General features: G+C 39.7%; 1 protein-coding gene across 3 annotated transcripts in view; it reads left to right on the forward strand.

Annotated features, from left to right (window-relative positions):
* Positions 1-27012, forward strand: part of VPS50 (VPS50 subunit of EARP/GARPII complex) — a 187432-nt gene that overhangs the window by 131760 nt on the left and 28660 nt on the right. For all 3 annotated transcript variants that reach the window (XM_050939528.1, XM_050939530.1, XM_050939529.1), the window contains 2 exons: positions 11028-11149; positions 15211-15291. In XM_050939528.1, coding sequence (XP_050795485.1) covers positions 11028-11149; positions 15211-15291 — 203 coding nt within the window. The remainder of the gene's footprint in view (positions 1-11027; positions 11150-15210; positions 15292-27012) is intronic.

The following is a 27012-nucleotide window of genomic DNA, read 5'->3' on the forward strand; positions in this document are numbered from 1 at the left end:
TTTTGAGGGAAAGCTTTCCATAATATGGAAAATTGCTTTTGCTTTGCTAGAGGAGTGCAGTTGTATGATTTTGTGTAGAAATTCATTTTAAATATGAATTCTTGCCAGTTTTCTCTCTCAAAATGTCATTAGGATTTTTACCATATAGACTTGGAAAATATGCTTGACAGTTTGATTTATGTTATGCACTCTTATGACTTTTCTAGGGAACTGATGTACAAACTAAGCACCTACGAGTACGTATTGGTCCAGTGGCTGAGCCACTAGACAATGAACATTATCTGTGGACAGATTGCTAGTCACTTCAGGTGTCTGTTTTACTTTGAGAAAATTCAGAGTTAGGCCAACAAATCTGGCCTTAATTTACTGCAGTTTAAGCCCCTCTCTCTTTTTTTTTTTTCTTGTGCCAAGTGTGAGTGTGTGGAGGTGTTGTCTGGATTTGCTCTTGTGCATTCCAGCCAAAGTCCTAAAGTTACATCAACTTTATTTTCATCATTCTTTGTTTTTTCCCCTTCTAGAATTTATATTTAATTTGAAAGGTTAAAACCATTAAGCAATGTTTTATACAAGTTCTGTAGCAGCTGCTAATGGCTGAACCTGTTTGACTGTATTAGTTCCTTATATTTGTGACTATTTACTAAGATAAGAGAAGATCACTTGGCCAACAACCTTGATCCTTTAGTTTTCTTCACTTTTTTTTGTTTTCTGGAACCCTCTCTCCAAAGGTAAGGTGACCAGATGTCTCGTTTTTAAAGGGACAGTCCCATATTTAAGTTCTCCTGCAGCTATCCTGACCTTTTCTTAAAAAACAGGCAAATTGTTACATTTATTGTGCCCTCCCCAACCCCCCATCAGTATTGGCGGATCCTGCTACTGGCCGGATCCCTGCTTGCCAGCTGCCCATCCATCAGCAGTGAGTGGCGGGCAATGCGGGTTGGTACGCAAGGCTGGTGGCAGGGCGAAGATGCAGTATGCTGGGCTGGCTGCTCCCCCTGCTGGTCTGTCAGCACAGCTGGCACTGGCTGTGAGCTGCAGTGGCTGCTGTGTGCGGTCAGGTGCCAGGCAGCAGCCGATTATGTGTTGCCTCTGCTGCACACCCATCAGCTCTTTGCATGCTTCTCCTCTCCCTGCTTTGCCCCTTTGCCTCTCCTCCAGCCCCACTGCTCCTCCATATCCCCATGGTGGGGCGTGTCCCGCACCCGGTGCTGTGTGGAGAACCAGCCCCTGGTCAGAGTGCTCAGCTCACCAACAACCTGGCAGGCAGGCTCCTTCCTTCCCACATAGTCTCTGATTGGGCCAGCGCCCCGGGAAAGCCCAAGACCCCCCAGCCCAGGTTGCTGGCCAGAAGGTGTTGAGCCCTTCACAGCACTGGCATTGGGAAGCTTCTCCACCACTCAGCTAAGCTCCCAAGTGTTGGGGGAGAAAACTATTTCCAACCTGTTCACGCCCCAAACCTTCAAGCTCCACAGCAGCCCCCGGGGGAGGGGCTTAGCACCCTCTTCACCAGCCCTCTCTGCCCTCCCCCAGCCCTGGGAGGAGGAGGGAAGAGATGAGCTCTGCAAATACATAGACCAGGTCATTCCTTCCTTCCCTCCCTCCTTCCTTCCCTGCAGCTGGAAGCAGCCCCCATCCCTTCCCTCCTGCACAGTGCCAAAAGGCTGCTGCTGGCCACATTGTGGTGTGAACGCTGGCAGAAATCAGGGGTGTCATAAACAGATAGCTAAGGGTTAATGTCTCTTTCACCTATAAGGGGTTAACAAACAGTGTCCTGCAAACACCTGACCAGAGGACCAATCAGGAGACAAGATACTTTCAAATCTTATGGAGGGAAGCCTTTGTTTGTGGGTTTTGGTTTTGGCTTTGTTCTCTCTGGGTCCTGGATGGGGCTAGAGGTGCAACCAGGTTTCTGCCAATCTCCCTGCTACAGTCTCTTATCTATTCAGAATTGTAAGTAAGAAAAGGCGGTCATAGTCTTTTAATTTGTTTTTTTCCATTTACATATGTGTACTTGCTGGAAGTAGCTTAAACTGTGTTTCTGCTGGAGAAAGTTTCTTTCTATTGTTTATAAGTTGAAAGACCCTGTAACTGTTGACCATCTAAAGTGCAGAGATAAACCTTTTTACTTTTTTTCTTCCTTTTTTATTAAAAGTTTTGCTTTTAAGACCTGTTGATTTTTCTCTCCTAATTAAGGCTCAAAGAAATTGAGTCTGTATATACCAGGGAATTGGTGGGAAGCAAGGAGGGAAAGGTAAATTTCCTCTTTGTGTTAGATTCAGGGAGCTTGAATCTGTATTGCTTCTGCGTGAGGGGGAGAGAGAAACTTGATCTCTCTGTGTTGTGTTTCAAGGAATTAATTCACGGTATCTCCTAGTGTACCCAGGCAGGAAAGATCTGGGAGGAGGTAAAGAGGTGAGAGGGAATGGTTTATTTCCCTCTGTTGTGAGACTCAAGGAATCTGGGACTTGGGGTCCCCTGGGAAGGTTTTTGGGGGGACCAGAGGGTATCAGGCCCTAAAAATTCCTGATTGGTGGCAGCGCTACAGAATCTAAGCTGGTAATTAAGCTTAGAGGACTTTATGCTAGTACCCATATCCTGGAAGCTAAGGTCCAGATTTGGGAATTATACTATGACAAGGGGTGCTGGTGGTGACCCTGCATGCCTCCCTTTCCTCCCCCTCCCCCGCCCACGTGTTACCTTAGGAAGACACAGTGCCAGGTGCCAAGAGAGGTGGGTCTATCCCCAGGGACCGAGCCAGGCATGGAGAGTGGAGAGTGCCGGGGAGGGTGAGTCGATCACCTCCTCTTGTGTGAGAGAGGTGTACGGGAGAGTGTGTGTGGGGGTGTGTGTGTGCGCGCGCTCCCGCCACCTCTCCCCATATGTGTGTGTGGGGGGGGGTAGGCGTGTGTGTGTTACCCCTCCCAGTGTGAACCCTAGAGCCTTACTGATAAGAAGGTAAATAAAAAGAATCCAACTATGCAGCATTTCTTTTTAACAGAGGCTTAGTCAACTTGATGGTAATTTGAATGTTTGTATGTTTGCCGTTGAGCTCGCTTGAGTAAGAGTAATTTTACCAGGTGTCCTGTATTCAGCATAGGGAAATCTGGTCACCCTATCCAAAAATGTAAAAATAAGGTGTATTGCTAGCTTGGCAGTTCTGTGGCAGTGTACAGCACTATTGTGCAAGAGATCCAGATTTAATTCCAGAGAACTGAAATCTTGATTCCTAGCCAAGAATCTGGGAAAGAAAATGGTCTCATCTTTTAACAGCAGCCTCTCCAGGTAATTAGGGATGTGGTTTTGTTTTGTTCGAAAGGGAATCTTAATCAGAATACAGTTGGAAGTATAGTGGCCACAATGTGAAGCCTGAAAAAGTGAAGGTAGATGTAACAAAGCAATGTTTTGGTGACATCCTGTGGGCTCTGGATGCATGGGACGAGCTACGGAATGAAGAAGGCATTTGGATTAATGAGGAGTTTTGCAGAATTCACAAACCAAAATGTTTCATATTAATAAGGATTTCATAAACCAGGTGATTTCATTTAACTAGGCTATGAAGAGAATCAATTCATGCAGAACTTTGCTTCCAAAAGAATAGCAAATATATGGCCATTTAAAACCACTGAAACAAATGATGTCTTTCCTAGCAAACACCAGAGGTAAGAGGAATCCATGGGATAAACATGAGCTTGGAATCAGGAGGTGAATTTGCCAAATGGACTGAGACAGTTGGGCAGCCAACTTTTTGGGGTAGCCTTACGGAGCTAGAAATACTTGTTGGATGTGAGTGAATGTTGGTAAATCATTTCATTTCATGTTTATCTTTTTGTTTACAATATATTGTGGTGGAGGCTGAATGTATAAAATATAAACAAGGTATATTGTGCACAGAAACAGTCTGAATTAAAGTAGGTTCTGGTACAACAATCCATTCATTTTGGATTTCAAACCAATTCTTCAAATCACATGGTTTTCCCCCAGATTAGTCAATTTGCTTTTCATAGAGAAATTAAAAAGCAGTCTTAAAACTTGACATTCACAGATTAATTTAATCTTTGGCGCACGCATGAACAGCATATGGTTTTCATTATTCAAAAGAATGTGAATCCTGGAAAATACAGTATTCCCAAATATTTGCGCATGCGTGCGTACGTGCGCGCGCGTGCACACACACACATGAATACAGCTAAGATTAGCATTTGGAATGTTGACATACATTAAAAATACTGGAAATTCCTTACTAACCTATAGGCAATAATTGGTTCTTTTCTGAAGATATATTGTGACCTTGACTGTGTGTCTCAAAGAGACTAATTTAGAGACTAGTATATAGTATTAGTTGTAGGAATCGTTATTTTTGTTGATTCCATGCTTATTACTATCCAATTTGGACTTTGGAAAAATCAACACAAAACTGTTTCTTCCTCTGGGCTTTCTAGTGCCTCCTGTCTTTCAAACTGAAAGCTTTTTTGGGAAGGAATGCCTTTATTTTATCTCATTTAGAAAACAGCCCTAACTAAGGAATCATTACCAGGTGTCCCTATAATAGAGTAGTGACAAATAACAGCATTGTTGGAAGTAACAGGAATGGCGCCACATCATCTGTTGGAAGGATGGTGTAGAATCTCAGCAGCAGAAAATTTGTAGTTGGAGAAATTAGATGATTGTATAGTTAAGTTTTTTTCTGTGTTTCCCTCTCCCCTTCATATTGTTATGTTGGTGTCTAGTGTTTGTCAGAAAGTCTGAGAGGAAGTGAGATGTTTGGAGTTCTTGGGCACTAAGGAAATGGTTTGCTGATAACCATAGCTGTATGAAAACTCAAATACATTAGATGTTGGAAAAGTATTTACCCTTTTATTTTTTGTGATTTGAACATTTTGATATAAATTGGTACAATAAACACTGTCTTGTGTAAATTATAGTTGAGGGAAGCAAAGCAAATTTTGTACTAGCTGTACTAACAAATCATCAAATGCTAGGATTCATCAATCCAAATTAGATAGGGTAGCTATCTGAGGGTTTCTAATAATGGCCATTGCTGCAGAATGTAAGTGTGGTCTTTCACCTCCAAATATTTCAGAAATAGAGGGAGATTATACTGCTTGCACTGTTAATAAACGTCCCAGTAAACTTTTTTTTTAAACATCAGATATCTAACTACACTTTAGTGCATGTAGGTAACAGTATTCCTATAGAAAAGATTTGCAAACTTGGCATCATTTTAGGGAAAGGAACGAGAAGGAAATGTTCTTGGAACATTTTGTAGTGTCAAGATGCTGAGTGGTGATGTGATAAAGAAATGTTCTTGGCATCTAAAGATTTTAGAGGGACAAGACTTAAGGGGAAAGTGCAATGTATAGTCCGTAGTCTCCTAGTTACAGTCCTATACTTTTGCTGCCTTGTATGTTTGTGCCAAGTATAGTGAAATTTTGACAATCAAACCTTTCCAGAAAAGACGCATCTTTATATCATGTGCAAGCTACATATTTGTTTTGAAACATGTTTTAGCACAAAGGATGAGTGGAGAAATGCAGCCTTTAGAAATACAGAGTATTCAGACTTCACTTCAGATGACCTATGAGGACGATCCATTGCTTTGATTAGGTGTCATCCCTTTGCATGTGGGCATAAGAAGTATAAAGCACACATGGAAACTCATTTAAATTTCTAGATCATACAATTTTATAATGTTTTGTGGTTTATTGTTTTCATTGATACAGATATAATTAAACTACTTGTCATTCTAGGCCAAAAAGGTCAGTGTTAAATGAAAGTAATCAAATATTTAAATAACTGAGTTCTAAATAATAAATATTAGGACATGTTCAGCATTTTCAAAGAGAGTGTATTCATGCTGGCAAAAACTCATAAATGTCTGATTCACAAATGTGCATCAGTTTCTTTGTATTTATATACTAGTTTATTCTGGTTACTACATTGCTCCAATTTCTTACCAGTAGACTAATAAACTAGAGTAACACAGTAGTGAACAGGCCCAAGCAGCATAATAGTCAGCAATAGAAAATGAGCTATTTAGATTAAAAGATATAATACAGTGATAGTTCTCTAATATACCTATCAGATATGTTTGACACTCAGGCCTGGTCTACACTACGCTTTTAAACCGATTTAAGCAGCGTTAAACCGATTTAATGCTGCACCTGTCCACACAACGAGGCCCTTTATATCAATATAAAGGGCTCTTTAAACCGGTTTCTGTACTCCTCCCTGATGAGAGGAGTAGCGCTGAAATCGGTATTACCATATCGGATTAGGGTTAGTGTGGTTGGAAATTGACGGTATTGGCCTCCGGGCGGTATCCCACAGTGCACCATTGTGACCTCTCTGGACAGCAATCTGAACTCGGATGCACTGGCCAGGTAGACAGGAAAAGCCCCACGAACTTTTGAATTTCATTTCCTGTTTGCCCAGCGTGGAGCTCTGATCAGCACGGGTGGCGATGCAGTCCCAAATCCAAAAAGAGCTCCAGCATGGACCGTGCAGGAGATACTGGATCTAACCACTGTAAGGGGAGACAAATCTGTTCTATCAGAGGTCCGTTACAGAAGACGAAATGCCATAGCATTTGAAAAAAATCTCCAGGCTATGATACAGAGTCCACAGCACAGTGCTGCATGACAAGCGTAACGGAAAGTCAAAGAATCAAATGGACGCTCATGGAGGGAGGGAGGGGGTACTGAAGACTCCAGCTATCCCACAATCCCCAGCAGTCTCCAAAAAGTATTTGCATTATTGGCTGAGCTCCCTATGCCTGTTGGGTCAAACACGTTGTCCGGGGTGGTTCAGGGTATAGCTCGTTAATTTACCCCCCTCCCCCCCCCCCGTGAAAGAAAAGGGGAAAAAATTGTTTCTTGACTTTTTTCAATGTCACCGTATGTCTACTGCATGCTGCTGGTAGACTCGATGCTGTGGCAGTGAACAGCAGTATCCTTTCCCCTCCCCTCCCCGGTGGCAGATGGTACAGTGCAGTAGGACTAGTAGCCGTCCTCGTCGTCATCCTGTGAGTGCTCCTGGTTGGCCTCAGGTGAGGTCGGCAGTGGGCGCCTGGGTAAAAATAGGAATGACTCCTGGTCATTCCCAGTAGATGATACAGAATGGCTGGTAACCATCTTCACCATAGAAACCATCTTCATCATGGAGCTCAGCCCCCTCCCTTTCATGTGTAAAGTAAAGGTTCTGTACTGCCTGGACTATCATAGCAGCTGGAGGCTGCCTCCCCCTCATTTTATCTCACTAACAAGTCAGTGTTTCTTATTCCTGCATTCTTCATTACTTCATCACACAAATGGGGGGACACTGCAACGGTAGCCCAGAAGGGTTGGGGGAGCAGGGAAGCAACGGGTGGGGTTGTTGCAGGGGCACCCCCTAGAATGGCATGTAGCTCATCATTTCTGCGGGATCTGACACGGAGTGGCTTGCTCTCTGGTTCTCTGGTACACTGGTTCTGTAGTACACTTGCATCATATTCTAGGCAGGACTGACTCTATTTTTAGAAACCATAAAGGAGGGATTGACTTGGGGAGTCATTCCCATTTTTGTCTTTGCGCCCCCGGCCGACCTCAGCCAGGAGCACCCATGACAGCAGGAGACGGTACAGAATGACTGATAACCGTCATCTCATCGCCAGTTTACAACGGCATGGCAGACGGTACAGAACAACTGATAAACGTCTCTGCTGTCTTGCAAAGGCAAATGAATGCTGCTGTGTAGCACTGCAGTACTGCGTCTGTTAGCAACATCCAGTAGACATACGGTGATAGTGGGGGGGAAAAAAAAAAAGGCTGAACAGGCTCCTTGGTTCCCGTGCTATGCGTCTCCCAGGGCAATCCAGGGAAAAAGGGTGCGAAATGATTGTCTGCCGTTGCTTTCACGGAGGAAGGAATGAGTGACGACATTTACCCAGAATCACCCGCGACACTGTTTTTGCACCATCATGCATTGGGGTCTCAACCCAGAATTCCAATGGGCGGGGGAGACTGCAGGAATTATGGGATAGCTACGGGATAGCTACCCACAGTGCAGCGCTTCGGAAATCGACGCTATCCTCGGTACATGGATGCACACCGCCGAATTAATGTGTTTAGTGTGGCCGCGTGCACTCGACTTTATACAATCTGTTTTACAAAACCAGTTTATGTAAAATCGGAATATTCACGTAGTGTAGACATACCCTCACTGAATTGGACTAATGATTATGTTATCAGAAAAAATAAGCTAGTTATTGTGGCTCTACTGGTTTATTTTTCTCTCTACGAAGCAATCCTCTCTTTATCAGAAAATACCAAAATACTTTGCTTGATGTTTTTTCTGTATTACATTGTTAACTTCCTTGGTCTACCCTGCACACTTCTTCCAGTGGTGCACAGAGTACATACTTGGCTAGCCCCCCAGCCTGGGTATAGATAGCAATGTAGTCGGTGAGACATTGCTTAGGTGAGTAAAGACTTACCTGATGCCTATGGGTATGCACCCAGGTATAAACCTTACATGGCTCCCCCGGCCTGTCGCTGACACATGTGACTTGCACGCAGCTTGCTTTTCACTGTGTCTTGTAGCTAGACATACCGTATCCACCAAAGATACTTTTGTGCAGTGTAGATGTAGCCTGTGTAATGCTACTAACTTCAAGAAAATTATATCAACAACACTGTAATGTAAACATTTTTAGCTTAAGTATTTTCTAACATGCCACTATTTTAACAGATGTATATAGTTTTGATATATTATACTGAAGTCTGACTTTCTTTGTCATTTAGTATAGAGAAGCTTTTCTGGTACAGTAATCAGTGTGTGCTTTCTGGACTCATCCTTTGTACTAGACACACACTAATGAGAACATCAGCAAAAACTCTCCTTCACCTTCAGCTAGTGAGCATCCTACCTCCCCTGCTGTCAGACATGAACATGGCCATCGTGATCCATATGTCTGTGAGCACCATAGTCTTTTGTTGCGAGCACACAGTATTTAGGAGTGAATCTGCAGATGATGACAGATCTCCTGCTAGTGAAAAGGCTGTCTTCTAACAAATGCATGTCAATAGGAGCTCATTGCTCCATACATGGTTCAATGCACTGGCTTCCGACTGAACATCAAATCAAGTTTAAAGTCCTCAGGCACTACTGGATTCTTGGCAGGGCACAAGGAAAAAAAGGCCTATGATTTTTTTCTTCACAGAGTAAGGGAGAGAAAAATAAGAATAGAAAGTTAGTAAGCGCTCTCCTGAGTAGAGGAATTGCATAGTTCTTCAGCTTTCTCTAACAGAGAACACTGATTTACATAATTTTGTAAAAATGATATCACAGAGTGTAACGTGGATAGAACAGTTTCACAACATCTAGGAATAAAAGAAATATGTTGGAGTAGTATGTAAGCCATTTGAAGCAAGGCTTCCATATATTAACTCTTCCTTTTTGTCACAGTTATAGATAATAGTTGTGATTCTGTGCTAGCACAAAACTCACAGTCCAAGAGAAGCAGAGGTGCTAGGATGACTTGAAGCCTTTTCTGAGCTTTTTTGAGCTTTTCTGATCTTGGGCTGCTCCAGGGACTGGAGAGGCTCCTGGCACAATTTGGAACGCATTGGGATTGCCCTATGAGCAGCAGTGCAGTGCAGTCCAGTCCAGAATCTCCACAGTGCTGCAGCGCCGTCCCCGAAATGCCCCTCACACCTTCTGGCACACATGTTATGCCCGGGCTTGCATGGGGATCCTTGGAATGCAGTCCAGGAAGGCCTTATAGTTGTTTCCCATAATGCCTGTGCCAGTGGTACCGTCCCTCGGCGGGAGATTTTAGTCTCTTTGCATTGCTCTCTCACATCATGACTACAAGAACAGTGGCTAATATGCTGCATACTACTATGTTAATTTTTGGCATGTAACCCCGTAACCATAGTTTTATAATTTGAAAAGGTTCCTTCCAGTAAAAATGTTCCATTTTTAGGGGTATATTAAGCATCATTGCCAACACTGGAACATTTTCTAGCAATAATTCTCAAAATAAATCTGAGATTCTGGAGTTAGCTTAGAGGGCCATAGGTATTCTGGTGACTTGTAGAATATTTTTAATATAAATATCCTGATGCAGGGCTCTGGGTCCAGGATTTGGTTAAACAACCAGAAGTAAGGGAGTGTGTGATCATTTGAATCCATGAAGATACTTCTACAGGGTCCCAGAGCCCTTAGTCCTCCCCTAACACCTGCTTACTTTAGTCCTTACAAGCTTTCCCTACCTGCAATACTTACCTTTTGGGGAAGAAACTTAGTGGCTTGCTACCAACTGTGGTGTGGTTAGTGGGAGCACGGCATGCCTGGTATCTTCGAGTGACATCTTTTTATGGTTTGTCATCAGACATTTCTCACTGCTGTCTCCATTTTCTCCCCTCCCCTCAAAATAAAGAGTTTCAGTTCTCTTCCTCCTCCTTAGACTCTCTGCCCCCTAAATATAATGATATCCTTCCCCCAAGTCCTGGGGGGCAGGGATACGCTATCTGTTGATGTAGCATGTTCTGGGGTTGAGCTCAGATTGCTGTGCTGCCATGTCTTGGGGTGTGGACTGATGTGAGAGATAGAGAAGGGCAGAATGAGTGTTAATTTTTGTTTTATATATTTTATGCATTGGTCGATATGATTTCTGTAGCATTTTTAAAAAAATGTATATCTCATGCTTGGAGACTGTGACTTGGAGTGATTTTCAGAAATTAAAAAATAAGTTTGCCTGATATTGTTTGGTCAAATGTACATAATGTAAACTGCTAGCATACTATGCAAAAAACCTGAAACTCCTAGACATCTAGTTTTCAGAAAATTCCGTGGCACTTAGTTTATATCAGTTGTCATATCTAGCCTCTTTTTAAACTTCCATATCCCTGAAATCTCACTAGATTGATGTCTAAAACTCAAGGTTAAATAATATGTAGATTTGCAAAAGCTAATTTTGAATTAACCAAGCATTCTAGTGTCTGCATACCACTTCTGCTAGGAAAACTGAACTTTTGCATTTTATCTTCAAGGGAAATACATGCAGATGATGAACATTCTGAAACCAATTGCATTTGATGTGATTCACTTCATGTCCCAGCTGTTTGATTACTATCTGTATGCAGTATATACGTTTTTTGGCCGAAATGACACGGTAGGTAGAAATTATTATTCCTTTCAGAGCACGTTAGCGTATGTGGTAAAAGACTTCTGCATCAAGAAGACAGCTGAGTGTATGATCTCACAGAAGGGGCAGTGGCAATAGACTGGGGTTGGATGCATGAATGAGAACAGGCCAGTAAGAACAACTAGAAAGAGAAATGGCCTTAAAACTATTATCATCACAAGGAGCTTGAACATTTTATATTTTTCTGTTGGTGGGGGAGAGGGAGGATGCTGGGTGCACAAGAAGGCTGAGACTGTTCTAGATAGAGAAGTTTGCACAGAAAAAGGCACGTGGTCATGAATGGCAAAAGGAAACAACGTGAAGATTAAAGATTAAAGGGGAGTGGGAACAACATGGTATGCATGGGGTGGGTGGGGGGGAGAGAGGCAAGCTGTGGAAATGGCAAACTCAGAGCTATATGTTGGTTTTCAGATCTTGTACTCCTCTATCTAACGTAGTCTAATAATGAAATCCATTTCTGTTCTCATTTGATATATAATTTAAGTGTCTTTTAGTTTAAGAAGCAAATACACATCCACAATGTTTGTAAATAACTACATCAACTCTTCACAGATTGTCATAGAACAGCATATGTGAAACTTGTATTTTTTAAAAAATGAAAACAATAATTCCGTGAACGATAATGGCTCAAAATCATTATATGCTGGCAAATAGTTGGAGTCACAAATTCCCAACAGCTTGTTCTAAATAGTTTTGAGCTGTTCTCTTTGGTAGGTGTAGTATATTTGGGATTTGTTTCTGTATGGAGGATGGGTGGTAAATATTTTTTTAAGTTAATTGATTTTCTTTGGCTTAATCAACTGTTTTGATATTCTTTTATTGTGTTATATGTACTTTTTTTGCACTTCCTGTTTTGTGTTTTAAAGCCTGTACAGAGTTCTTCACTTTTCACATCTGGCAGGGAACAGTACAATGCTAGGCAGGTAAACATTATAACAGATGAGTAACATTTTGCTGTTACTATAATGTGCCTAACTGTTGTTTGATAAACTGTTTTTCCTTGGAAACATACTGCTTACAAAGGGCCTATAAATTTAAAAAACGCTCTTGTAGTGCTGCCAAAATGTCCTAACTCTCATGTAGTTTTTTTACAATTCTTTAAGGAGTAGAGATGGGTAGTGGTATGTGATTTAGACTAGTGACAGTCATTCTTGTTAAAATACATGCCAGTGTGGTTTTCATTAGAAGTATGCTGATAATATGACCTCTTCAAGTGGCCTAAATTCATTGTGAATCTTGTGTCTACACTTCGTGTTTCAGTTAGAGCACATATCTGAATGACTAGGAAGGCAAAATGCACATGCAGTAAATTTAGTCAGAGAAACTGGTGTTTAAACTCTTAAAACAGTGAGCTGACTCTAGATACATTATCTCCAGTCATTTGTGATTTTCATAACTCAGAGTTTTTCTTTGATTATTAATTGTATGTATTATGGGAAAGTCATCTCATGTGCTGAGCATCTTGCAGAATACCATTTCAAATACCATTTTCACACTTTTCTCTCTTCCCATGCGCATTAAATCTTTTTCCTTACCTTTCTGTAAAATCATGGCAGAACCTGATGTAATGACTTGTGAATTAATGAATTTTACTAAGTAACAATTAAGTGAACACACACAGACATACATCCCAAAATAAACTCCTTAATGCATTTTGCTAGTTATAGATAAGTTTTAATTGATAGTGATGTAGATAGTATAACAGTGGTAAACTATAGCAGTAAATGTAGTGTGTATTTCGTAAAATTTGTGTGCCTGGGTCTTACTCAAGCCTGTTGACTTCAGTGAGTGACTTCAGCATTTGTTCTAGTGAAAACTTAGTCAGAGCCTTAGTAAACATCTGCTGTTAAATTATTACTGAGGGTTGGGGAGAAACCAATCGTTTTTGTGCAGACAAATAGGCTTAGGGAAGTACTGATTAGCAAAGTTTGACTTAAATTCCCTTATTACTCTGCTTTTTTCCATCGCTTGTCAATTACTAGCTCATCAGTAATTTGTGGAAATGTATCCACTTTCTGGCATACATGGTTTTGTAAAAATTTCTATGAAGCTGCAGGCCATGTGCAAAACAACTGAATACTGATATAATATGCTCTACCTGATGAATTCACCATGGTCCTATCCTTGATGACTGCTCATCTCATGTTCCCTATAGAAGTACATATATACACTCTACAGATCTCTGCATATTTTTTCCCTTTGATTTACAACTGGTCAGTCCTTGCATAGACATCCAATAGTTTTTTGAAGAGAAAAAAGGCAGAGATTTTAATACATCGTAACATTCTTTGTCTGAGTTTGTTGATGTACCTACTATTTCAACTGATAAGTTGTCAGTCTTTTAAAAAACATCCAAAATCAGTAAGTTCTTAATTTTTGTCAAGAAGCTTACGGTACAATTTGGAAGAAAAAGGATAAGCAAAATACTAAGTATATACTAGGGAAATTCTGCTGCTGGACAAAGTTTTTAAAAGTGAACAGAGGAAAACACGTTTGCCTCCTTTCCTTTGTGGTAGCAGAATTTTATTTTTTGTAAAGAAAAAACAAACTCTTTTCTTTCTGCTTGCTTATTTTTACCTTAGATATGTGAATAATATCAAGTCTTGACTGCTCTGTTCTTGTTTGGGGACCCTGAAACTGGAACCAGAGCTTTCTCAGTCCTCTTAGAGGAGAACTGTGGCGATTCTCTCAAAGAAGTCTTTTCTCCCAATTGGCAGTTAAGCAGATGTTTAACAAAAACAAAGGAAGAATATTAGTCTTCGATTTATCTCATTTCTCTTGTTCTTCCATCCTCCAGCAACATCAAGAAAGCTAAGATTTGATATTTCTAAAGTAAAAATCAAGCAGAAAAATATTTTATTTATTTTTTTAAATGGAGGCTGCCACTATTCACCACAAAGAAGCAATAAAGGGTGAGAACACTCTTGCTATATAGTTCAGTGTAGATGTTAAATGAGTAAAATTTGTGTTAAAAATTATTATTTTTATTTTTGGAAACCACTTGAACATTGCTGATCATTTCTCACCCAGATGCAGTCTGGGAAAAGTTTTATAGTGCTGAATCCAACACAGTGGACAGCAGTGTCAAAACATTGTTCAGAATTTTTTTTTTTTTTTTGGTGTGAAACACATACCAGTACCATATCTTGGTACTTCTAGATCATGTGGACCCTGGGTATAAATGTGTGTTTTGTAGTTTTTCCATCTCCATTGTAGTTTCATCTGATTGAGCTGTTCTGTTTGGTAATGTGTTTCTTCTGGAGTGAAAATTAGAAAATAAATAGCTGTTAATCTAAACATGTTGGGCCAGATCCTCAGCTGGAGCAAATATTGTAGTTACATTGAAGTTAGTGAAGCTATGCTGACTTAGACCAACAGAGGATCTGATCTATAGAACTTTGGGCCCTGTTCAGAGCATGAAGATGACACATTTCCTAGCTTGATCATAATAAATGTTCAGTAATAAAAGTGACTTTCATAAAGATTGATGGAAAATTATACATCTCAAAGTTGATATTAAGTAAATGATTATGGAAGATAATGTAGTTTGTGAAAAGTTTATAACATGATCATTCTACATTGTGATATATTAATTTCTCAGCCAGCATAGTATGATGTGCCATTGTATGAGGTCTCTCTCTTGCTGGTCTGTGGGAACAAAAAGTCATTGTTTTCTGTGCCTGCAGAGTCATTTTATAGCATATAGTCATTTTTAAACAATCCAAGAGAATATTCTGGCAAGTATCCCCCTGACAAAGTGGATAATGGTCATTTGTCAGTATGAATTTTATATGGTCATCTTTGTGAACTGAGCACAGTTCATTCTTTACATCAGTGTAATGTTGGGTGCAGTGATCTTTTACATGTTTCTTCTTTTCATTTTGGTTTTGTTGCAATTATATGCTGAAACTATACGCAAGTATATTGTGTCGAACAAACTAAACTTTTTTTGGTTGTTAGTCACTAAACTAAAACACAAAATTTGTCCTTTCCTATGTTTGTTAGAATTTTTTTTTTCTTTTTTTCAGTTTGAATCAACAGGACTGGGTCTTAGTAGTAGCAGGCTCCGCACTACACTAAACAGGATACAGGAGAGCCTGATTGATCTGGTAAGAAACTGGAATTTGTTAATGTTTATTGAAATAAAGGAGGCATATTGTAAAAAGTATGGCAATTAGTATATAATATGGTTCATTAATTTTACCTTTTCCTCACACTCTGTGTTTATGATGAGAATATCATAATAGATTTTCTGCAGTTGTAGGTGGGTTTTTTGTTCAAAATCACTTTGCATACATCCACAAAACTAATGTGAAACTCCCAGATTCTTCAGTAATAACTTTTAATATTTGTTACCATTAATACTTGTGTTTAAAGCTCAAATTCTTCTTGTTTAAGTCTAATGAAATTGGAGAAACGACGAGAAGTCCTTGTGGCACCTTAGAGACTAACAAATTTATTTGGGCATAAGCTTTCATGAGCTAGAATCCGCTTCATCAGATGCATGGAGTGGAAAATACAGGAGCAGGTATAAACACACAGCACATGAAAAGATGAGAGTTGCCATACCAAGTGGGAGGTCAGTCTAACGAGACAATTCAGTTAACAGTAGGATACCAAGGGAGATAATCACTTTTGTAGTGGTAATAAGAGTGGCCCATTTCAAACAGTTGACACCTTCATGCATCTGGTGAAGTGAGTTCTAGCCTACGAAAGCTTATGCCCAAATAAAGTTGTTAGTCTCTAAGGTGCCACAAGGACTCCTCGTTGTTTTTGCTGATACAGACTAACACGGCTACCACTGTGAAACCTGAAATTGGAGAACGGAGGCTGTGATGTTTTTAAACTGATACCCAGCGTCCTCCTTACAAAGTTAATTGCTAAAAGTCTTGTAGAAGAATAGCAAGATCATGGTTTGTTGTAGAATTTACCTACAACAAAAGGATACTGAGAGATGGTAAGTACTTTATTAAATCACTCAAATGGTAATTCATCCTGTCTAAATTTTAAACTTTAAACTGATTGTTTGCTTTAATCTCCATCACCATTTCTAATGCACTTACTGTTCTAAGAGGCCTTTACATAAATTAATGGCAAGTTTTCTAAATTTTCACACATTTAAATCCCTGAGAAGTATGTATATCTGTGATAGCAGTTTAACATTTTTTCCAGTGGTATAACTTTTAAATGACAGCTTAGTCTTGAGGAAAAAAGGATGATATATAATTCATTTCTCACAACTTACATATAGTCACTTTTCCTGCCATACATGTTACAGCATAGACACCATGAATCATTTTAACAGTTGTTTTTCATGAAAAAGAGTAAATAAATACCATATTTGCATTAGACTGGCAGTAGATTACACTTTGTAGTACTCTGAGGGAGTAGCAAATATGAGAACTTTTGCCTTTAGGTAGGTGATTAAATGTTAGTGTTGTGCAATGCAACCGGAGAGCAAAAAGCACATAGAAGGGTATCAAAGGAGTGAAGAATCGTGCTTTTAGTATTTCTTTCCTTCCACTTACTTTGAAATATAAACACTTGAGGCATGACACTGAAATAATTTCCTACAGCCTCAGTCTTAAATGGTTTGTATGGTAACATACCCAAAAATTCAGTTTTACTATTTTGTAAAGCCACAGTTTTCCAGAGAGACACATGACCTCATTGCATATTTAGCAGTGGGGTCCATTGTCTGGCTAATTGGAAAAGGTGTGTGCCCCTTTAAGAGCTAGAGAGCCAGGGATTGACTTTCTGCTGTAGTGGCAGACCAGGTAAGTGTGAGGATGCTGATCCATCCCCCTGCAGGTGACTGGAAGAGAGTGGGGACTACGTAGGTCCATGCCAGTGCAGGGAAAGCCCTTTTTTTTTTACTTGGGCCAACCGGAGCAGCTCTCAGCCTCCCACCCATGGAAGCAGTGAAATACTGGGTTTAGTCAGGATCCTCTGTAGGCACTGCGCCAGTTGCTTCTTTCTTCGGGCGCTGAGAAGGAATTTTTCCCTCACTGCCAATAGGCCAAGGTTAAGTGAGGTGGGTCACCTTCCCTGGAGCAGGTTCAGGGGGTTTAGTTGGGCAAACGTGAAATGGGAGTTAGGCTGTGATGTCCCAACTCATTGTGTAAACATGGGGCAGATGCCAAGTGCAGGTACTCCATAGGAAGGAATACAGTGATTAGATAAAGTGGATTGGTAAAGGATTTAAAGGAGGTATTATTTAAGTGTGGAAGGGGGGGGGTATTTGGGGGCTCCTATGACTGGTTCAGCAGAGAGCCATCCCATCCCTCCTTTAACCCCCTCCTCCTCATTCTAGGGAGGAGGATGGTGAGGTCCTGCGGGTTCTCTGGGGACCAGGATGGGTAAGGGGGAAGGCTGACAAAAGACCCTAGGTATATATTGAAATGATTATGGAATTACCTGCACTGTATACTTTTATCTTCCCGGTACTTCCAAACATTTAAGAATAAAGTTTAATTAAACCACATCCAGTGTTGCCTGTTCTCCTTCCAGCGCAGCCGGACAATGGGAGATAATATCCAATTGTCATTGACTTTCATTAGGAGTGGGGCATCAAGGTGCCTTTTGTGCCTTTGAAACCCCCTCCGTATGTTGTTAGAAACACAACTAAGTGACTAAGGCCCTAAATCACTGTTTTATGAAAGATTGTTTAAAAAGCAATATTTATATGGTACCCATGGTGGCTTTTTGCTCATCTGCTGCTGAATGAATAGAGGGAGCACAAATTAACCAATAACCCCAAATCCCAGCACTGTCCTGATATCTGTGATGACAATACAGTATGAAAATATAAATGAAAGTTAAAGATAAATCATGGACCCTTGTTTCAGAGGAAATGGAAGGGGAAAAACAGCATTTCTGAAGTGAAGTAAGAAATGCATAGAGAAAAACTTTTTAAGTTTAAGCAGATAGCAGACAAATCAATAAAACAGAACACTTCAGAAATAAAATGGTCCTGAATGTGTTTTTCTTTCATCAGTCAATCAGTGCTCCTGACTGCTGTTCTTTTTATATGTAATAAGTTTATGTGCAAATCCATCCCAAGTGCTCAGAGTAAGCAGCTGGACTCTTTCCTCCTCCCCCCCCCCCCCGAAGTTGTAGCTAACGCTCATATCAGGTGAAATTTGTTCTAAGTACCTAGTAAGACCTACGAATATCTCATATGCCATGTTCCTCAAGAAGTATCCGAGAAACTAAGAATCTTGGCTCCTGGTTCCTAATGACTTGCAATAATCCAAAGATGTGAGATGAGTCATGTTAGTATCTTGCAAACCTTCCAGTATAAAGTCTTATGCTGGTAAATTGAAATGATTTTTCTAGTTGGACTCGCAGAAGGAAAATGTTTTTCTGCTTCTTCCTGATTCTTCCCAATTCTTGATTATTTGTGGAATTGAATTATGGTGGTCTTTCTTTTGTCAATGAAGGTGTCTCATGTTTATATTTGACCTATTGGAACCCTTTTCAATGTTCTTCTCTTTATATAGCCTATTGGAACATACTTTCTGAAAATATTCTTGCTTATGTTTCCTCCTATTTGTCTTTTAGTGGAATCTTAGGGTTTGAATCTGGTTCTTATTAGGCTCTTCACATGTTGGGAATTCTGTCCTTTGCGTTGTCTTCCATTCAAAGTAACATTCTTAGTCGTTGTCATTTCTGCTAGGAAAGTGATTGCAGCCCCTGATGGCAGATCCTTCCAATACTGACTTTTCATAAAGAAAACCATATTCCATCCTTATCCTAGTTTTTTGATAATGGTTGTGTCAGATTTCCATCTTAAACTAGAACTTTGTATTTTCCTAAATTCTCAGCTTCCTGTGAAGACTGGGCTCTTTTGTCTGGATGTCAAGAGCCTTGAGCTATTTAGACAGGTCTAAGCCTTTCGGAAAGTCATATAGGCTGAATATGGCCTTTGTTTTCCCCCTTGGACTTCCCCAATCTTTGCTCCAAGGCTCAAGTAAGGCCTGTTTACTAACTACTTATGACCAGGCTGAGGAGTGAACATCTGGAAGATTTAGGGCCCCTTCACTAACGTACCAGTTGCCTCAATAGCTTTCCTTTGGACCACATCAGCTTTTGAAATTCATAAGCTGCCTGTTTGAAGTTCAGTTAACACTTTCATAAAGCATTACCTCCTTGACTGGCAGTCTAGGTCAGATGCTTGTGCAGGGTAATAGTACTTCAGTCTTTATTCAGTTGAGTCCTCCTGCAGCGGTGTACTACTTACAAATGTTCTTCAGTGGGGATCTGCAGTGGTAATTTCATGATGGAGGCAGGAAGGTTATCTACAAATAATTGGAGTTCTCCATGTGCATGTGTGGATTCATGCTGAACCTTCCTGCTTTCCCATTTCTTCAGGCATTCTAAGATACCAGGTGCGTCCCTCAAGTGGTGTTTGAGGGAACCCTATACTTATTATGAGCTACTCCAAATATATTGAATGAAGAGCCATGGACCTGTGATTGAGAGTCATGTGAACTATCTGTCGACGTAAAAAAAGTCACAATTATGGAAAAAACCCTGATAAGAGTCTGTCTCAGCCTCACAGAATCATTACGTCAACTTCTAACGAGTCCAGATGGAAGTAGTATGAAAGGGCTTAACCAAATCCACGAGGAAGTTCATCACCTGAAACAAGATCCTAACAGCTAAAGCTGAAACTAGAATTGGATGCTGGAATATGAGAACTGTGTGTCTCACTGGGAAACTGAATTAAGTAATTTGAGAAATGACTCAGTTCAATGTTAGCATTCTTGGAGTGAGCTAAATGAGATGGACATTTCTATTCATATAATGTCAGAGCACTCTGTTCAGGAAGGCAAGATGATACTCCATATAGAGGGAGTTGGAGTACTCCTCAACAAAAAGGTGACACAAGATCTACAGAAATGGAAACCAGTTGACTCACAGATTATGCTAATGTAACTATCATCTAGTGTTATGAACCTACCAGTGGCCATGACGAACAAGTAAAGGATGCGTTCGCCTGCAAGTTGCAAGAGGTACTTGTGATGCTGGTAAACCATGTGCCAGCTGTTGCCAAGGCTATAGGTGTCTGCGTAACACTGACAGATTCATTGGTGGAAACCAGACTAGTTCACCTGTATGTTAATATTGTTCAAGATGTGCTTAGTGTTTAGACTCTATAAAATGCTTGAAAGTTGTCACATGCATTAATCTTACTTGCAATGTCTATATCCCATGCTATAGGGTAATATGTAGGTTTTGCTGTATAATTGTAAAAATGCCTGATCTGAACTTGTGAATCTAGACAGCAAGAGTGGTAATCAAAAAAGGACTATCAAAACTGAATGGGCTACTGTAGGACAAAAGCTCAGTTGATTTCCCTATCCGCCTATGAAGAACTTGTGTTCAGAAGCTCTTGTCCCATCAGTTTGAACTCTAGGGGAAGAGCATATAATTGTCACAAGGAGAAATAGTTATCTCTTTGCTTTTTAGACTTTTACAAGGGCTGGAGCTGAGAAACAAAAACAGATCCCCAGGGTCAACCTGGATTTTCCCTAAAAGACATTCAGGGGACAAATTACTACATCTGTCACCTTTTGGAACCATACACTGTAACACGTTTGTGCTTATATGTTGCATGTTTTAACCTATAAAAAACTCCTCATTTCTTTTTCCTAATTAATAAATCCTTAGTTTACTATAAGGTTGGCAACCAGTGATGTCTTCGGTGTGACAATTAAGATGCAGATTTACCTTAGGTAAGTGACTGGTCTCTTGGGACTGAAAGCAACCTGAATATTATGTGATTTTGGGGGCGGGGGGGGGGGCGACAGGGGGGGTGGCCATTTATAACTAAGTCTAGTTTCCCTGGGTGCCGAATGGGACTGTCTGTAACTCCATGGTAAATGTTGCAGTGATCCAAGAGTTTACATTTGTTACTGGGTTGATTAAATGTAATTATAGAATATACTATCAGTTTGGGGTGTCTGCCCTGCTTTTAGATGGTGTGCCCTAAGGTTGACACTCACTGTCCTAAACCACTGCACACAGCATGACAGTACTAAATCAGGTGCATGCTTATGATGTCATTCTGTTTTTGGATGATGTGAATGCACAAGTTCATAATGACAACCTTGGCTATGAGCATTTCATGGTAAAGGTGAATTGGGGGGTGAGCAGATTGTGATAAAAGATTTGCTAATTTGTGTAGTATGTATAAACTATGCATGCGGGAGGTAAAACACTTTTTTCCCTTCTTGGAAGAAAAAAACTAACATGGCAATCAAATGATGGAAATTACTGAGGAAACAATTGGGTCACATTGCCATCAACAGATGATGGAGAAGGTCAGTGCTGGTTACACAATCTCCTACAGTTGCTGATACAGAAAGTGACCGCTATCATGTCAGAACAGTTAGGATAAAGCTTAGCTTTTTTTTTTTTTTTTTTTTTTTAAAGAGCTGGTATTTGATGTAAAAAAACTGACCTAGGAATGAGGGAGGATTTTTAAAATCCAGCTCTCAAATGGATTCCAAGAACTACGAGTAATGAATGATTATATAGAATAACAAAGGGCTCATTTCAGATAGTCTACTGGGAAGCTGCCAAAATTTCACATGGACCACGAAGATCAAGGACAGAAAAGAGGATACAGCCAAGCATGTGGAAGTTTATTCAAGAAAGAAAAGGCTTAAAAATGAGGCAGGCATAGTTCAATGATGCTGCAACGGGAACATGTAGAAAAAAAATAAAATTGTTTCAGAAAGATCAGAAAGAATGGTGTGACAAAGTGAGAAGATGAAAAACATCAGTCAGAGGCAATTCCTGGATGTGTAAGCAATTATCATCATGGTTCCAGAGTCACAATGGTATTGTAAAAGCAAAAGATGGAAGATTGTTAGCAATGGAAGCAGAACAGAAGGAACAGTGGTGAGATTTTAATGAAGAACTCAACCAACCAGAGCCAACAATTCCAGTTGATAGGTACGAAGAAGAAAGTGAAGAATTAAAAATCTCACTGGTAGAAATGTCAGAAGCAGAAGTAGAAGAAACAATTAATCAGCTAAAAAAACAGCCAAGTAACTGGTCAAGATAAGATCACTGCTGAAATGTTTAAAACTGAAAGAAGTTGTACATGAAATGCATACACTCTCATATACTTTGTAATATAGTTTGCAAGAAAGAATTCTAACCAGAGAAGTGGAAGAAAGCTGTGATCTGTAAATTACAAAAAAAAAATCCACCCCACTGGTGTGCAACCATTGGTGAGGTATAACACTACTTTCCATACCCAGAAAAGTGTTCTGTAGTGTACTTTTGAACGGAATCAAGCTGGTCATAGAAGAAAAACTGTGTACTGAGCAAGCAGGCTTTAGACCAAAAAGATCATGTATAAATCACATCTTTACCCTCTTTCAATCCAAGATGATTAATTTTGAATTATAGACTTCACCAAACCTATTGATTGTATTTATAGTTGCTGTGAAAGATGTGTTAAAGGCTAGGATGCCATGTGAAAGCTCAAGATGCTGTGTTAGGACAAAGTGGAGAGACCAACTGGTTGGATACCATTACTGGAGTGCAGCAGTGCTGCATCTGGTCACCTCTCCTCTTCTGCATTGTGATAGATCATGTGATGCTAAAAGCAGCATTAAAGGAAGATACAGGAATTATGTGGACTAGAAGAAAACTTCAAGATCTCGACTTTGCCGGTGACTTTTTGTTGACACAGATGATGATGCTATGGGAAAAGACCACTACCAATGTCAATTGTGAGGCTGCCAAAGTAGGATTAAGAATCAGCCAAAAGAAAATGAAAGTCATGATCATTTTAAAGAGATGTCAGCAATGATGAGGCATACATGATTGATAGTGAAGAATACACATGGCTGATGAGTTTGTATATCTTGGAAGCACAAAAAATGCTGATTGCCGACACTGAGGAAGTGAAAGCAGGAAATGAGGAGGCAAATAGTCTTTTGAGACTGGCAAATTTTTGAAGAAATAAAATGCATCTGACGACGTGGGTATTCACCCACGAAAGTTAATGCTCCAAAACGTCTGTTAGTCTATAAGGTGCCACGGATTCTTTTCTGCTTTTGAAGAAATAAGGAGATCCACACAAGAGTTAAGACCAAGTTATATAATACTGTTGTTAAATCCACATTGATATATGCGTCTGAAACTTGGCAAATGCCAGAAACTTAACAGTACACTTAATGCATTCCACCTGAGATGCTTGCAAAAGATACTGGTGGGATAAAGTAACCAACGTAGATGTGTTACAGGGACTGGCCAGCAGATTGTAGAAACAATGATTTGAGAAAGGAAGTTGGAGTGGTGAGGATGTCGTCCAGATGTGTGTGTGAAGAAAAAACAAAAACACAAACAACAACAAAAAAACCCCACCTATTCCTAGACAACCCGTTGATTGGATATTGCCTGGCTGGAGACTTGAAAAGAGGAAGACAGCAGATATAAGAGAATATTTGAGAAAAATTTTCATTCTTATGGAAGCAAACTATAAAGGAGCAAGAAATATGGCATCAGATGGAGGTGGAAAGTTTGGATTGGCTCATGTGTCACAGCACACAAGAACATCTAATAAACCAAAACTTCTTTGAGGTGTGTTCAATAATTGATGTGGAGAGAAACTTAAGAGCAGTTAGGAAGTAGTCCGTCTTACAAGATCTATTTGGAACTGTCTATTTAAGGTATTTATGTGGCTCCTATTACTGTTGTATCTGAGCACTCGGTCTTTTAATATATTTATTTTTACATCATCCCTGTGAGATGTAAAGTACTGTTACCATTTCTCAGCTGGAGAACTCTTGTGACTGAGCGGGGAATTGAACTTGGAATGTTATTCTTTCTTCAATATATGCCTATCCACTGGTAAATCATATGGCTTTTGGAGCAGTTTGTGGGGCCAGCCAGCCAAGTCAGACAATTTCCATGGTGTAGATCTGCAGAGGCCATTATTTAGACACTCTAGTTACTAGTAAGTAACTTCTCTGTTGCTTGTTGAAGGAAGGTAATTTCTTTGTTTACTTGGATTTTTCTAGGATATTGAAAATAACTGCTTCTCTAATCAGTACCCTGAGCGTTTACCTCATTTTCTAGATCAAAGTGTCAAACTGTTTCATTCCCAAAAAATCTGGGGACACTTTGTTCTAGAAAACAAAATGTTTCATTATGAAGAAATGTAAAAGTAATAAAATAACAAAATTTCCATTTGAAAGTTTTATCAAACAGTGTCAATTTTGTCTAAACTAAATGTTATTGAATCAAAATTTCATTTGGAAATGTTTGTTTTCACTGGAAATTATCAGAATCAATACTATTTTGTGAAAAATTTCAGTGTCGTTGAAACAGCATTTTCTGATTTGAAAACTTAAGCACAGACAGATTCTCAAAAACACCTCAAGGATTTAGGAGCACAATCCCCAATGATTTTAGGCACTTTTGAAACTCCCCTTATTGTCATACTTTGTTGCCTAATATTGATTTGATAAAGAATTTTTTCTTGTAATACTTGCTTTGAATGTATCTTTATTTTTTCTTTATTTGTACTGTATAGGGCCCAGGCTCAAGAGATGCTGTGTGGGTCCTGTCAGGGAACTTCACTTGGTATTGAGGGCATTTAGCAGTTTAAAGGATTATGCTTACATACTCTTTTGGTGCTGCATTTTCCCTGTTTGATTTAACTAAAGGAGGCATTTTGAATTGTATTATAAATGTACTCAGTGTAGTTGTAGCCATGTCAGTCCCAGGATATTACAGAGACAAAGTGGGTGAAGTAATAAGATGATATTGATAGGTTTTTTTTGTTTTTTTTTCCCCAAAAGAGCTACATCTTTCTAATGGCAACACTAGAAATATTAGTACAGCATGATCTGAAACGAAAGTTATTTTGATATTTAAATGATATAAATAGGTTTGGTAAAACTCCAACACAATCTACAGCTTAGCAACCCTATTTGTACGTACTTCACTTGCAGAAGCTAATGTGAAGGAGGTTACCAGGAGCTCAGATAGTGAATGGGTAATAATTGTCTTACCTACTTGCCATCTTTGTCTTAAAAAAATATTTGCAGACAGACAGATGCAGTCAATTGAAGTATATGTTTTTAAGTGGCTGAGAGTGCAATTATATTCTGAAGAATAAAATAACTTTACTTTCTCAGTATTTTGGTTGACCGGCTTGGTGTCTGTCTCTGGGATCTTTGGACTCTGACTTCGGACATATTTAACATGTCTTACTAAACCTTGGATAGTGTATACAAAGCTTCTATAGCTCCACCCTAAAGGATAACGTTAGTGCATATCTTTGTTATGCAGTGTGGTGGAGAGCAATCATAGTCCTTTACATTTATGAATTACAGGGAGTCCTTGGACTTATGACACTCAACGCAATTTTGAGGAACGAATTAAGTCGAAATGGCTTTTCCCATAGGAATCAATGGTATCAATGAGGGATTGATTTCTGAACCAAGGCTTGATACACTATTTTCATCACAATAACCCAGATTTTTCTACTAAATGAATTATAGATTACTAATGTAGCAACATCAATATATTTATTTGGTAAATAGCATTCAAATAAACTTATACAATCACATATGCTTTGACTCTCTTAATGACGTCCGTTTTTGTTTCAATACTAGGTGTTCTGCGTTTCTTAGAAAAAGAAACATCACCTACACTGGTTTTATGCTTTTCTGCCATTTAAATCTTTTTTTTAGAATTTTTAGAACCACAAAGAACAGCAACTGAGCATCTTAAGTCAGGCTGGGCAGAATGCCAGAGAGGCAGATGACTGCTCAGAATGCTGGCAACATACTATGCAGAATTGGGCTTGCTTTTTACAAAGTTGCTTGTAAATAACTTTGTGGTTGCGTTATAATGAATGGAACTGCAAGGAGGTCCCTTGCAGTCCCTTGTCTGATTGACTTCCATGGGCAGGGTAGCTAGTCGTCGGGTAGCCTTGCTGCTTGCTTTTGATTGGCTGAGCCCAGGGCCAGGAGTCAATCAAAGCTTGAACAGCAAAATTAGTGATTGGCTGAGGCTCAGCATGCGATTTGTGCTGTTCTCCCTGCGAGCTTTCATCATAAGGGCGAAATAAGCATCGTACTAGTGAAACAGGCGGTCAGTTGAAAAGCATCGTAAGTGGCGGGTCGGATGTAAGTCCAGTGACTCCCTGTACATGCTTACTTAAGAACCCTGAATTTTAATTTTTTTCTGTTGTGAGAAACACTTCATCAGATGCTCAACATTCCATGCTTCAGATGTGCATGACACAGGTTCAAATTACCACAAATAGTAAAAATGATAGAGGAAGAGGCTTAAGATGTAGCATTCATTTTTTGTGTGTGTTGAAGTTTTCCATGACTTCATTTTCAAGAGTCACTATTTCTGATCTCATTACTTAGAGTAAGCATATAATAATAATAATTGGAAATATACTAATCTCCTAGAACTGGAAGGGACCTTGAAAGGTCATCAAGTCCAGCCCCCTGCCTTCACTAGCAGGACCAAGTACTGATTTTTTTTGCCCCAATCCCTAAGTGGCCTCCTCAAGGATTAAACTCACAATCCTGGGTTTAGTAGGCCAATCTCAAACCACTGAGCTATCCCTTCCCCCAGTGAAATAAAACTAGGCTTGTTATGGGATCATTATAAAATTGAGTCTAAAATAATTGAAATCTTATAATGAAGTGCAGTCAAGCATGTATTATAGCATTTGGTACAGGGTTAAATGTGGCACTGTCAAAAGCACCATGTCAAGTTTTTTATTTCAGATGTCAGTTGAATCAGAGGTTATAAGATAATGATCTCTTGCTGCCTAC

Source organism: Gopherus flavomarginatus, chromosome 2 (assembly GCF_025201925.1).
Source record: "Gopherus flavomarginatus isolate rGopFla2 chromosome 2, rGopFla2.mat.asm, whole genome shotgun sequence".
Classification (NCBI taxonomy): Eukaryota; Metazoa; Chordata; order Testudines; family Testudinidae; genus Gopherus; species Gopherus flavomarginatus.